Raw genomic sequence first — 14,848 nt, forward strand, 5'->3', positions numbered from 1 at the left:
TAAAGTTGTAAATATTTTTTAAGGGGCCAGATGGACTCATGTCTTGTTAGGGAGACCACTTCATAGTTGGTGTAGAGGCCTGACCAGCGCACTGTATATCTGAAGCTGATGTTGAATAATAATGTATGTCAACTATAATTATATATACATATAGTCACAGGACGTGGAGTAGAGTGTGGGAATGGAGTCAATGGAATTGTAATAGATAAGCATGATATCAGGTGTGGGAGGGCAGTAGATGGGGGAGGAGGGTTGTTTCTGTGCAAAGGGTGAAAAGGATAACTATTGCATTTTTCCGTACACCTGAAACTAACAATAAAAAAAATATATAGAAAAATGTACATCTGCTTTTGTAAACTCCCTTTTTGGAAGTTTCGGTCCACACAGTCAGCCAATGGAAATATTCATTCAGATATATCTGACTGTCATGGCAAAAGTGAGAAGGAAGTTGTCTTGAACCCTGTGTATCTGTGAGAATGTGTATCTGTGTGAGTTGTGTATGCTGTGTGTATAATGAAGGGATTGTGATAGGGGATAGGAGCCAGAGCCCAGAGACTATGCATTAAGTGATTGGGAAGATTTCCAGTGAGACCAAGAAACACATGAGTTGCTCATATGTAATCAACCTATAACATATCATGGAATTACTTAACCTGGTTTGACCTGAATGTTTGAGTCAGGGAATAGGAGTCTTCTAGTGTGATTTGCTGCAGTCCGTCAGTGCTCAGTCATCAACCAGTGGATTCTTTTGCCGAAACATCATAGCCTGGAATTTGGAAATAACTAGGCTTGAGTCTTATTATAATTTATTAATTCTAAGATGTTTTTTCCCCCTACATCACTGAAATGGGATGCATCATAGTTTAATTAACAGCATTTTATTCTTCTTCAAGGGCACATGAAATAATGGTGCATTTTACTATTAATAGCATTGGTGAAATACCATTGGAAAGAATAAAATAATGTTCACTTAGCAAATGTATCAAGTCGTAGGTCTAAAGTGAATTTAAAACTTTTAAAAATTTATTTTAGGGCCGGCCGAGTGGCTCAGTTGGTTAAGAGCTCGCTCAAGAGTTTGAGCTCTGAGCAACAGCGGTTCGAGTCTTGGCCCGAGCTGGGCAGCATCTGAGCTGCCAACAGGTGGCAGGATGGCTCAGCCCAAAAAAAAAATTATTTTACAGTATGAATTGTTACAGAAGCCCAAACTAAATGGCCTACTTTTCATAAATGAATGCTATTATCTTACCTGTAAGTTCAGGGTCAGCAGTTACCTTAGGAATAGGGCACCCTATTTGCCTCCAGGCCCCTGGAAGTGTCCCAATTTATGTGGACTTTCCTGTCAAATGTTTCTAGATAGATGCCTTCATGTTCTGATTATAAGGAAGTGAAAAATTTGCAGAAAGCATCAGTTTAGATTGGTAAAACGATATCCATTTAATATTTATGCAAAGATAAGTTTACCATTCTTTTACTATGGTTTCATTTAGAAATTTAACTTTTTAAAATAAAATTTGTAATTGAGAATGTAGAAAATCTAGATTGAATATTTTCGTGGAAAAGTGGATTAATATTTAGATTTTGAAATTTCCTTAGTCTTTTCTAAAAACAAAGCTCACTAATTCTACTCTCCCCACTTTTGTTCCCTCCATGAAATCAGTACAAACATGCCTGCAACCACAGTGAAAGTCAGAAAATTACTGTACCTCTAAAGCAGGTCATAAATACATTTGCAGGCAGCCCTGAATTCTGTGGCTGGTATGAACCTCCATTGCTATAAATCATAAAAACAAACCCCTGATAAGTGTTTTATTCCTGCAGAAGGAAAAAAAACCTTTCCTCATTGTCATTTTAGTGAGTGTCTGCAGAGCATTGTTCAATCTAATCACCAGAAAGGAAGAAAGGAAAGTTCTGGAAGGTGGCCTCAGGGAGATTGTTATGCGTGAGTGTTATACCTCTACTATGACATGCTGGATAGCATGTGTGAAATGTAAATGCATTATTTGAAAGATTTTTTCATTTCTCTGGAATGGTGAATGTTCACATTGCTGGTTCTCTCTCCTCATGTGCATACGCGTGTGAAGTAAAAAATTATATTTTATACATGTTTCCAATGCTCCTGAAAAGCCTTACAAGTTTTTCTTTCCCTTCCCTTCCCTCCCCTCCCATCCCCTTCTCTGTTTCATATGGTAAATCTGATTGTATTAAGTCCTTTGAAGACTAAGTCCCTCATCTGTCTCGATTTCCCTTGCACTGACACTGTGTTCCTTAGGACTTGACAAAATATGCAGCATGATGCACACTTAGCCATTATCTGAATGTGCTAATTCAGATCTATTTATTTGCCTATTTTGAATCTGATTTAAGAAGACTGACCTTGTGTTATTTTTAGGGCCTGGTGGCCAGAGCCCTCCCCTCATATGCCAGGTAGTTTACCAGCCACTCCTCACCCACAAGCCATCTGTGCCCTCGCCTGGTGTACCCTCTTCCTGCTGAGAGGTTAGACTTGTTTTAAAGGACTTTCTCTAATTTCTTGAAAACCACCTACAGATATGCATCATGCAGAGCATAATAGAGAATTAATGGGAGCTGTGAGCTGAATGAATCACATGTTATACCTCCTTGACTTCAGTTGTCTGTAAGTTTTGGCCTTTATCAAAATAGTTGCTTTTCTCCTCCATTTTACTGTCTCCACCCTACCTACATATAGCTATCGCTGAAGAAAGAGGGGATAAAGTGAAGGTTATATCTGTTTATGTAGAGTCCCAAATCGCTACCTGATTAACTGATTGAGGGATTATCTAGCAGGGCACAAGTAAATACTGTGAGACCATTCAAGAGGGAAACTGAAATTTCCACATAGGTTAAGATAATTTACTTGGAGTTTATTATTGTCATCAGGAAATTTTCTCAATTACTTTTTTTTTTTTTAAAGATTTTATTGGGGAATTGTGGGGAGGAGAACAGCATTGGGGAATCGGGGAAGGGGAACAGACAGGTAGACGAATTTCTGTTTTTGTTCTTCAGTCTATGTGGTATGATCTGGCCCATGTTGGTATGATCATTGTGCTCTTCTTCGGTGAGGCAATCGGTCACTGGTCTTTGGTTGGCTGCTCATAGCGGCTCTTGGCAGCTCACACCGGCTGCCAGCCACTCACGTAGCTCACGGCAGCCTACTGCAGCCCCGCTGCAGCCTACGCTGTCGCCAGAGACTCACGGCAGCCCAGCTCCAGGTCGAGCTGTTGTTCATCATCTTAGCTGTAGAGGGCGAGCGTCACTGGCCCTCAATGTGGGATCCGAACCAGGGCCCTGCTGCTCAGAGCTGGCGTTCCCAAGTGAGCTCTTAACCAGCTGAGCCACTCGGTCAGCCCCTCAATTACTTTTTAGGAAATATTTATTGTGACATTATAATAAAGACACAGGATCAATGGAATTGAACCAAATTAGCCACAGGTTTTCTTCTGATACCCAAAGCAGCTTTGGATCAATCTTATTTTTCAGTGAGAAAACTATAAAAATTATTATTTATGGATCTTATAGTTCAACAATGTCTTCCTTCGCATGAAATGAGAATAGTCCATATTGAGGAGATTAATCAATGACAAATAATTTCGATGTTGCTGATCTTGAATTTATCATCTGCAGAGTAAAGTTGTATGTGTGTCCACCTCCCCCAACTGCTAAATGAAACTTTTTTTCCACTACTGCTAAAAAATGTTATCCAAACTTTCTCTTTTAAATCTAGATTCAGGGGTGGGGGAGTGAAACATGTTTTCATCTAATGATTATCATTAATTACAGTAAGTTGTATTTTGAAATTGACCATTTGATTGATTTTTTTTCTCCTTGTTGTAGCATAAAAAGGAAACAATAGCAACAAGAAGTAACTAGGGAAATCTAAAGGAAAATGGAACTTATTTTCCTTTTCAATGGAGTCAAGAAAACTCATTCAAGTTAGTATATGTCTCCAAGGTAGATTTGGAATATTTTACCAGCCATTAGATATATTTTATGTTTAGAGAGGAAAAAAAAGTGAGCAAATATTTTTATCTACAAAGGAAAAGGTATAATGTATTATGAAAACTAAAACATATAGAGGTACACTGAAAGAAAAACAAGGGAAAATGCTGATTTGAAGACCCTATCACACTGACCAATGACTCAGTAATTTGGGGAGAATGAAATCACCACACAATTAGCAGTGTGGACCAGGACCTTGAATTTCATTGGAGTTTCTAAACTCAAGGGAACGCTAGATTTACACTGGAGGTGGTGTAATATTTTTACTACTAGTTATTTCAGAAATACACGGCCAAGGAGTCATATCTCCTTGGAAATATGGCCTCAATAAGAATATATAAAACCCACACTTTTGGGCTCTGATATATAAATAACTTCTTCTCATAAAATGTTCTTGTTTTGAAAATTTCAGATCTATAATACATTTTCTTGGGGAAAGGAAAGAGGTTAATTTTCAGTGATATAGTAACCCTTGTTATTCAAGAGTCCTACAGCCAGCTCCCAGAAGAATACTGCTAAATTCTGATGTACAGGTATATATCTGAACCCTGATTATTCCCAGTTCTGCAGTTTAGTTTGAATTGAATACACTATTCATTCTCTTCATTCTATGTCAATTCAGAATTCTACCTCTGTGGTTTTTAGAGGCAGCACAGGAGAGCAAATAATAACACTGCCTCAGAAGACAAGCTTCAAGGGTTTGAATCCCAGCTCTGCCACATACTAACTGTGTGACTTTGAAAGCTTGTTTAACCTCTCTATGCCTCAGTTTTCTCAACTATAAAATGGAGATAATTCAGCCATAAGAAAAGATGAAATACTGCCATTTGTGACAACATGGATGGATCTTGAGATTATCATGCTAAGCGAAATAAGTCAGACAGAAAAAGTTGAGAACCATATGCTTTCATTTCAATGTGGCATATAAAACTGAAAGCAACAAACAAACAAACAAACAAACAAAACCTCATAGATACAGACAACAGTTTAGTGGTTACCAGAGGGTTGGCGGGGGGAGTGGGGGTGTGGTAGAAGAAGGAAAAGGGGGTCAAATATATGGTGATAGAATTAAAACTGACTCTAGGTGATGAACACAATGCAATATAGAGATGATGTATTATAGAAAAAAAACATATAATTTTACTAACCAGTGTCACCCTAATAAATTTAATAAAGATAAATAAAGAGAAAGAAAAAAGAAAAAAAGGGGGCAATTCATAGAACAGAAAATCAGAATGTCCTCTATCCATATGAGAAGATGCTCAACCTCATTAGCAATGGGAATACAAATTAACGTACTACCATATCATTCTCATGAAATCGGTGAACACACAAGCACATGCATGCATAAGTGTCAACAATATTAAGTGTATAGAAGTGTAGTAATAGGAATTTGTATACTGCCAATTGGAATGTAAACTAAAACCCTCACTTTGGAGAATAATTTGCCAATATCTATTAAAGATGAAGATGTGTATATCATAAAAAAATAAATGAATAAATAAATAAATAAACAGATAAAATGGAGATAATTTTTATTACTTCATAGGAAGACTGTTAAAAGTGTATTATAAATAATGCCCATAGAATATTGCCTGGCACATGACAAACACTTTGTAAATATTAGCTGTTACTAACAAGACCTTAAGCTGAGCCTACATTTTTTAAATTAAAATTTATTTTTAAATGGGCCGTAATTTGCATTTTCCTTATGATTAGTGATGTTGAGCATCTTTACATATGTCTGTTGGCCATCTGTATGTTTTTGGAGAAATGTCTGCTCAGGTCCTCTCTCCATTTTTTAGTTGGATTGTTTGTTTTTTTGGTGTTGAGTTGTATGAGTTCTTTATAAAATTTGGATATTAAGCCCTTATCAGATGTATCATTGACAAATATCTTCTTCCACTCAGTAGGTTGTCTTTTTGTTTTGTTGATGGTTTCCTTTGCTGTGCATAAAATTTTTAGTTTGATGTAGGTGAAGGGATTAAGAAGTACAAATTGATAATTACAAAATAGTCATGGGGATACAAAGAACATCACAGGGAATATAGTGAATAATATCCTAATAACTCTGTATGGTGTCAGGTGGGTACCAGACTAACCAGAGGGTTCACTTCTTAAATTATATAAATGTCTAACCACTATGCTGCACAACTAAAACAAATGTAATATTGTATGGTATCTGTAATTGAAAACTAAAAAGCTTTCTCAATTGTACTTTTAACTGATATGTCAAGTCAGTGTGTACTAAAAGATTATTTTTTAAAAATGTGTTCTATACAACATTTAAAAAAAGTGGGATAATCTGAAATTAGGCAAATTATAAGAGTATTTACTTCATGGGTTATGTTTTATTTATGCATAAACATTATGAGTCCACAAGCATTTTGGTTGTTACAGGGGGTGTAGTCAGTTAGAATATGAAGGGCTACATAGAAAGTAGCTTTTTTCATTTTACATAGGGATTGAGATTTTAAAGAAAAGAGTTCTGTCCCCTCTAGTAGGGTCTCTAATTCATTCCTGGGGGTACTCAACAGATAGATCAGCTTCTAAGAGGTAGGGTCACCCTGCAGTACTTTACAAAGAGCTGCAGAGGGCTTCTAGTTCAAAGGAGGCAGAGCTAGTTCCTTGATGCCAGGAGAGAGGACGAGTTTTCAGAAGTAGCAGACCCCTCCCTACTGCCGCTTTCCTCCCAGCTGGGAAAAAAAAAAAGTACCAGGGACACATAACTCCATACTCAACACTGAAGTGCCAATTGATCTGTGGAGGTGTTTGATCCATCAAGCACAATCATTTGATCCTTCCCTTTGGAATAGGCCAGAGCAGTCTTCTGTACACGTGGAAAGAAATTAGTGCAGATAAACTGAACGGCTCAGGAAACCCAGGATTATGAACATATTTCTTATTTACATTAAAAAATACATCTGCATGCTTTTCTTTCTTCCAGCAGGGAGATTTTTAGTTTGTTTTGTTAGTGCTGTTATTGAGTGTGCTATTACAGAAGTGCATTTCTCTAAACATGTGCAGAGTTCATTTCAACAAATCTGAACTGAGCTTTCAATGTGCCAGGCACTGCATCAGGCCCTCGGGCTTCCCTGGTGCCCTAAAGGATCATGTAGTTCAGAGGAGAAAAGGACATGAAACAGATCATTTTAGAACAATAGGAGAGATTCAACATACAGTAGGTAATTCTGATGTCCACACTGGTTACCACCCCTTTTAGAGAGGCTGTTATCAGGAAACTGACAGTGCACAGAGCAGTTTGCATGCTCTGCTTGCATGCTGCGAAATAGGTAGCGTTAAAGTTAATGTCTGACAAAAAAAACAACATAAACTTTATATAAAAAATACCTCAATAAATCTGAATTAAACAAAAAGTTTGTATATATTTTTCAATGAGTGAGATAGGTATAAATAAACAAGACAAGTAACTTACATTAAATCGAGTTAAATTCAACAGACTGAAAAATACTTGAACGGTCTATCAGGGCCACCATTTTGTTAGAGCATTGTGCGAACAAGAAGCAAATTCAGATTTTCCCCTACCACAGGCCCTGTCCAGCCACTTGAGAAATGTTGCTTTGACTACAAAGGAGGCCCAACACAAAAGAGTAAATTAACTCAGCACGACTCATGGGAAAACAACTCAAAGGACATTTCTCATCAATAATGGTTCAGAGTATCATACATTGCACACCAACTATGATTTGTTTCAAGTTCCTGTCTTTGTCGTAGATTGTCTAGTTAGCAGTAAATAGGACAAGTGTGCCTCCTTTAAAACAAAGCTAGATGTAAAAAATAAAAAGTATTAATTCTTTTTGTTTTTATATAGAAAACATGTAGAGAAGTTATCTAATGAATACGCAGTGAGCAATGAGTTAAACAGTATTTGCACAGGCTTTCTTCTACCACCCAAAGCCATTTTTGGTGTTTCCTCTTTGCGGGTTAGCTAATTAGAACTAATCGTTGTCTTTGTTTCCTGTTGGAGGGGGGAACAGATAATTAGAACTAATTGTTATTTTCCTTCCCTTCACTTTTCCCATTCAATCAGTATGTCCAATTGATACTACTCTCCAAACATTTCCAACTCTGTTCACTTCTCTCCACCACAATCATTGTTCCAGTTCAAGTCACAACTTGCCTGAATTTATTTTAGCAGTCTCCTAAGTGATTCTTCATTTACCCAAATGATCTTTTACTTTAGAGGAGGATATATTCATTGAATGCACATTACATACCTGTAACTGTGCTAAGCACTTTACATGCTTTCATTTAGTCTTTCTTTCAAACCACCCTACAAGGTGGTTATAATTACAGTACTCTCCATATAAATGGAACTCTGGAGAGCTTAAGCTGCTTGTGTGAAGCCACTTCTTGACTAGTGGTAGATCCCTTATATGAACTCTGTCTCCAAAGCTTGTACTCTTAACCACCATGCACACTCTCTGCCATATTTGCCCAATGTTCCCTTGAATAGCAAGGCTCCCTTACAATATTAAACTATGTCACATTACCCAGCACAGTGCTGGGCAGGTAAACATTCAAGAGGCCTTTTTGAATGGGTAGGCTCAAGAACTCCTATGTAGACGACAGGAAGCTGAAGTAGTATATTACTTCATTTATCCTACATAATTATGTACATAATTATGAAATAAGTTTTTGGGTGTTTTTTGGTTTTTTTTTAGGTAAACCAGCTTTCTAGCCAACTGCAATTAAACCACTTAAGGAGAATTTGTTTTTAATTTTGATAAAACCTTTGCTGAAATATATTCCATTCTTTATTGCCTTAGTGGTATGACAATTCTAATTTAATGTTATCCTAATGACAAAGAACTATTGTTATGAACAACAAATGTTGTATATTACTTATTTAGTGGTTTCTTCTGGGCTATGGTCTTAACTACTATCTATATGCTAATGAAACCCAGATCTTTGTCTCCAACTGGGATTTCGCTCCTGACCTTTGGATTCATGTAATTCAAATTACCACTTCATCCTGCAAACTCAAAATGCCCTCAAGCCCCCCAAATACACCCAGATCCCGAAATCTGCATCTCTAGAATTCTGTATCTTAGTAGAAGAGGCTACTGTCTACCCACTTGCCAGCCATAAACATGGGCATAATTACAACATCTCCTTTTCCTTCACTAACCCCCCCTATCAATCAATTAACAAAAGTCCTATAGGTTTTACCATTCAAATAGCTCTGAAATCCATCACACTCTGTCTGTACCCATTACCTTATCCTGCCAATGTTATCTTTGCCTGGGTTATTGTAACAACCTTCTCAATGGTGTCCCTCCCTATAATTTTACCACAATCGAATTTATTCTCCATACTAAAATCAGAGTGTATTTTTAAAACTATAAATCAGATCATGTCACATCTCAATTTGAAAACTTTCAATGGTTCCTCATTGTTCATGAGATAAAGTTCAAACTTCTTTAATATTACAAAGCCTTCGATGATCTGACCCTTTTTTACTTTTCCACATCTTGCCATCCCTGCTATTACCGGTCCCTCTTACCAAGCACCAGGTCCCTAGGTCATGTTCAGCATTTTTCCCTCCACACATTGTGTATCCTCTTGCTAGGACTTCGCACATGCTATCTGGAGAACTCCCTGAGCCCTACATCTAAGATAAGCATCTTTCATACTCACTGTCACAGCACCCATTCCCACTTGTATAACTGTGCTTAAGTACCCATTTGTTTCTCTGTGTCATCTTCTCTCCTCTCCTCCCTCAAGACTGTTGGGTCTGAAGGATGGAACCCATGTACCTCTTATTCACCTTGTATCCCTAATGCCTAACTTTGTCTCTTGAGCATGGTAGGCTTTAACATATTGTAATGAAATTTTAATTTTCGAATAGTTTTAGATTTACAGAAAAGTTACAAACATAGTACAGAGTGTTCCTTTATTGTTGCCCAATTTCCCCTATTGTGAACATCTTATGTCAATATGATACGTTTGTCACAACTAATGGACCAATATTGATATCTAATTAACTAAAATTTATACTTGTTCAGACTGACTTAGTTTTTGCCTAATGTCCTCTTTCTGTGCCAGGATCCCATCCAGGATATCACATTACATTTAGTAGTCATATCTTCCCGGGCACCTCTTGGCTGTGACAGTTTCTCATACTTTCCTTGTTTTTTATTATCTTGAGAATTTTGAGGAGTACTGGTTAGGAATTTTGTGGCATATCCCTCAATAGGGGGATATAGAGTTTTTCTGATGTTTTTGTGGTGATTAGATTGGGGTAATGGGTTTGGAGGGGGAAAACCACAAAGGTAAAGTGACATTTTCATCACAGCACACTATCACTATGACTTATCACTGTGATATTAACCTTGTTCACCTAGTTGAGACAGTGTTTGTCAGGTTTCTCTACTGTAAAGTTACTCATTTGCCCCGCCCCCACCCTGCCATCCATACTGTACTCAGGAAGTCACTATGTCCACACTCCATTGAAGGGATTAAGAATTATGCTCCACCTCGTTGAGGGCAGAGTAGCTACATAAATTATTTGGAATTCTTTTGTACAGGAGATTAATATATTCTTCCCCATTTATTTATTCAGTCATTTTTATCAATTTGGAGTCATGGATACTTATTTTATACTTTGAGTTATAATCCAATACTACTTTATTTTGTAACTCAAACTGTTCCAGCTTTGGCCATTAGGGGCCCTTTCAGCTGGCTCCTGTGTTTATTTGACATGTCTTTCCCTGTTTGTCTTTTGAACCCTCCCTTACTTTCTAGCACCACAAGATGCTCCAGGCTCACCTTACATATTCCCTGCCCCAGCCCTAGAATCAGCCATTTCTCCTTATATGTGTGAATGTTTCAGAAACCATTACCTGGGCTCTGGATGGACACTAACACTTTTCAGTTAAAATTTGGATTCATTTTTAAAAGCTACAAATGTATAAAGAGTAATATACAGAGAGTGCCCAAAAAAATGTATACACATTTTAAGAAAATAAAAAACTGTATTAATTGTAATACTCAATATATATTGATAACAAAAGATGAATATACACATTTGACTTCTGCAATTACAAGAGGTGCTCAAAGTAGTTACCATCAGCATCCAGACACTTCTGACTATGGCGAACTACTGCTTGAGCATAGATAACGTCTATTAAAATGTGTATAAATTTTTTGGTATCCCTGGTATACTCCCACCACTGAAAAAGAACAAATGATTTTCCCTTTATTTTGCTTCAGATATATTTTAAGAAATAAAACATGAAGTTGAAAGCCATTTTTCCTCTTCCCTAATCCTAAACCCCTCTCTCTCTTCCCAGAAGCAACCACAATCTTAAACTGATATGTAGACCCTTTTTTTCAAGCATTCATGGAATATTTACAGAAATAAATATGTGTTAAAGAAAAGACTGGCTTTTATTTGGGCTGAGTTGCCCATATTTCTGGGCCATTCTAGTTGGTAGTTGTGTCTCTGCCCTCAGCTATTTGTCCATACAGTCAGTTCCTTGTGTTGCCATTGCTGCTGGTGTTCCATTTGTCTCTTCTCTCCTGAGGTAACTTCTCTCTGTTATTGCCAGCCTCTCTCTTCTCTAGTCTGTTTCATCCCACCCAGCTTTGTAGGCAGCTTATGGTGTCCTCCTCATCAGAAGGAAGAAGACCAATAACCTGGTATTATAGACTTCGTAAAAGCAAATTGTAAACTGAAAAGTGCTAGACAAACATAAAAATCTCACTTTTCTGTTCACAGTAACAGCAACAAAAAAAAGTGGGGCCAAGGGCATGTCATTCATTTGTTTGGAGTACTTGATTCTTTAACAGCTATTTTTTTTTTTCATCTTAAAGATGTTACCAGCTGCTTCTAGTGTTTTTTGAGGTTTTTTTTGGAAGGTTGGGGCTGCCAGGTTTAAGACCATCAGATACCTGGGAATCAGGATAGTTAATTTTATGGTTCTTCATTTTTAATTTTCTTACAAATATTGTTCATCTAGATGTAGGAATAATGCCCAAAATAGAGAAAAAAGCTTATTATTAGGAAGATTGCTTATGAAGCTAATAATTTGTCCAGCAAGTGACTTAAAATGAAAGGCTACTTGTATAACTACAAAATGAAAGGCTTTAGCTGTAATATATATCCATTGAATTGCATTGCTGTGTGGGCAGTTTGGTTGATAATGTTCTGGGTGCCATATAACATATTGTCTGCTTACTAAGGTAAGCAGAAATTGGGAGTTTGGGCTTTCCAGCCCCCTGATAGTAAATATATCTAATTTCTTCCCACAGCTTACACTTGCTTTGACAAAGACAGATTTGAAAGCAATTACTTGAAGACAGTTTGGATAACACCTGGATAATCAAAACAGGCACAATGAAGCACTTCCTAAGGTATGTTGTTTATGGTTCCCTGGATGAACTTGCTAACGTGGAGAAATTTCCTTGCCAGTTAGGATATTTCTGTTCACCATTTGTGATCCTGTAGCCAGGTCTCTTAGGATTGCCTAAAATAGCATTGTATTTTGCTAAGAATAATCTGGTCACGGGGTTCCTATGTTAACTCTATGTGCCTATCGATGCTGAAGGAGGGCACTTATAAGTGGTTGATTACGAGATTACACGAGGGCATGGGCACAAAAGCATAGGACAGAGAGAGTACTTTGGACTACTTGATGCCACGTGTCTCTAAAGAATGGTATGCTGCTGGCCTTAGAGTTGAGGTTTGAGGATTAGTAGTCAAGAAATCAATATAATTTGTGTAGAATCATATTCCTGAATTAAGTAACTTTAAATATCCCTTATTTAGATTTTAGTTGGCTGGCCAATCCATACAGGTATTTTCAAATGTTCCTTTTTGGTAAAAATATATATTCCAAGCTTCTGCTCTTCCTGCCTCAGTGATGTCCCTGAAACCTGCATTAATTGTTAATTCCCCGAGACTGTGCTGTACAGAGTACCATATATGTTGGTAAGTTTTGGGATGATCTTGTTTTGTTTTGAAAGGTTCCTTTGGCTGGACCTATAACTATAATTATTTTCAAGATAACTGACTGCCATTCACAATTCTATTAATAAAATTCTCAAAGAAATTTTACATCCATCATATTAAAATATGAAAAAATAAAGTTAGTCTGGCTCTGAAAGTTAGAAAATAAAACATATTTTCCAGAATATTGAGTTTCTTTCCCTCAAGATAGTGGCCTACCTCTACACATTTGGCCCTTGCTCTGGCTTCTTTTCTCTAGCACATGATTATTGAGCTTATTTGTTTATGTAAATTATTTAATTCTTTCAGTGGCTGCAATTAAAGATTTTCTTTTTTCCCACTGGTTTTGATTGCACGGTTGTTTCTGGAGCACCAGGCTCAGTTTGTGTGGGATTCACAATGTTTGGTGCAGCTACTGATGTTTATTGGATCTTACCTCCCAGGAGGTCACTATTAAACTGTTTACAGGCATTGGCATTTACAGGCATACTCCTCACCCTGTTTATCTCAGCTGAGTAAAAGGATAGTATTTGAAAAATCAGTAGGGCATTTGCCAGCAGAGTATTTGAGCCGATATGTTTTGGTTGCCATGGTAACAAGCCCATCTGTTTACACCTTCATGAAAAATTGGTTTTTATGAATCCCTCCTGAATATAAACGTGGTATCTTTTAGCTGTAGAACCATATAACAAAAAGCTATAGTTTTAGATGAAGCTTAGAAGTCAGGAGCTCCTTTTGTGAAAGGGGAAATGCTAGTGGTCAAGTCTATGCTGAGCTTGTGCTACTGGATTTCTTCTTCAGTGTCTGACTTGTTTTAGAAAAACTGGAGCAGCCTCAAAACCAGCCATTTTAGGAGAAACAGTAGCATTTGTTCCTGTTAGGTTTTGTTTCTTTTCTAAATTGAAAAGGTACAATACTGTGTTCACTAGAGATTATAATATTTTAAAATTAATTTATATTTGATGACTTAGAACTGGTATGGTGGAAATCTACCACTGTAATTTCGCACAGACTAGTCCCAAGGATAATGGAACCAGCACATCCCTTTCAGCTATGTGTCCTGATACAAACTTTTCTCTTTCAACTTGGCATATAGATTTTATGAATATTAGTTGACATCAATTATGTATGTGAAACTGAGGCTAGGATAATAGTTTATACATCAAGAAAGAAATTTGAGGATTTTCATTGACCATTGGTTTTGATAATAAAAGGAAACTTGACCATTTCCCCTCCTTAGTTGATTATTGCTTTTGGCTTTAATTTTTGTTTCTAATGCTTTTTATTAAATTATAATGAATGTGTATTTATTATGTGTTAATGTCTGTGGGATTTGGAAGGCTATGAGGGCAAGGAGTAATAATCCTGCATTACAAGCTCTATCAGATCATTTAGATTGCCTTTTATTCCCTGTAGTCCATTCCCACAGATGTTGGACTATTTTGGCAATCATTTTATTTGAACCAAAGAAAAGCCTTTATAAACATAGCCTGAAAAATCAGGTGTTAATTCCTGAGCTCAGCAAATAGATTATGTAGAATAAGGAGTTGACTTTCACTGAGAAAAATTCAGCATTATTTAAAAGCCCACAGAGTGATTAATCTGTCAACTGAGTTGCTCTAGAATGAAATGCTTCTTATACAGCCCCAGAAGAAATGAGGTTAATTTTAAAGAAGCAAGGTTGCGGAAAAGAATGCATTTTAATCCACATTTAAAATACACAGAATCCACACTCTGCTCTCTCCAGCTTACTGCTACCATCAAATGTATTAATGGTGTAACTGCTCAGAGTATAAAGGAGTGGAGAAAATACTTGATGTTTGTTTTTTAAAAATTGCATGGCACATTAGACATAAA

The 14,848-nt window shown here is 36.9% G+C and overlaps 1 protein-coding gene across 6 annotated transcripts in view; it reads left to right on the plus strand.

The window, feature by feature from the left end:
• The window catches only part of ELMOD1 (ELMO domain containing 1), a 71,604-nt gene that overhangs the window by 16,110 nt on the left and 40,646 nt on the right, over nucleotides 1-14,848 (plus strand). For all 6 annotated transcript variants that reach the window (XM_019623956.1, XM_019623954.1, XM_019623958.1 and 3 more), the window contains exon 2: nucleotides 12,295-12,396. Coding sequence is in view for 5 of the 6 variants with exons in the window: in XM_019623954.1 (XP_019479499.1) it covers nucleotides 12,380-12,396 (17 nt within the window). In the remaining variant the exon portion in view is untranslated. The remainder of the gene's footprint in view (nucleotides 1-12,294; nucleotides 12,397-14,848) is intronic.

The sequence above is a fragment of the Hipposideros armiger genome, unplaced genomic scaffold (assembly GCF_001890085.2).
Source record: "Hipposideros armiger isolate ML-2016 unplaced genomic scaffold, ASM189008v1 scaffold_570, whole genome shotgun sequence".
Lineage (NCBI taxonomy): Eukaryota > Metazoa > Chordata > Mammalia > Chiroptera > Hipposideridae > Hipposideros > Hipposideros armiger.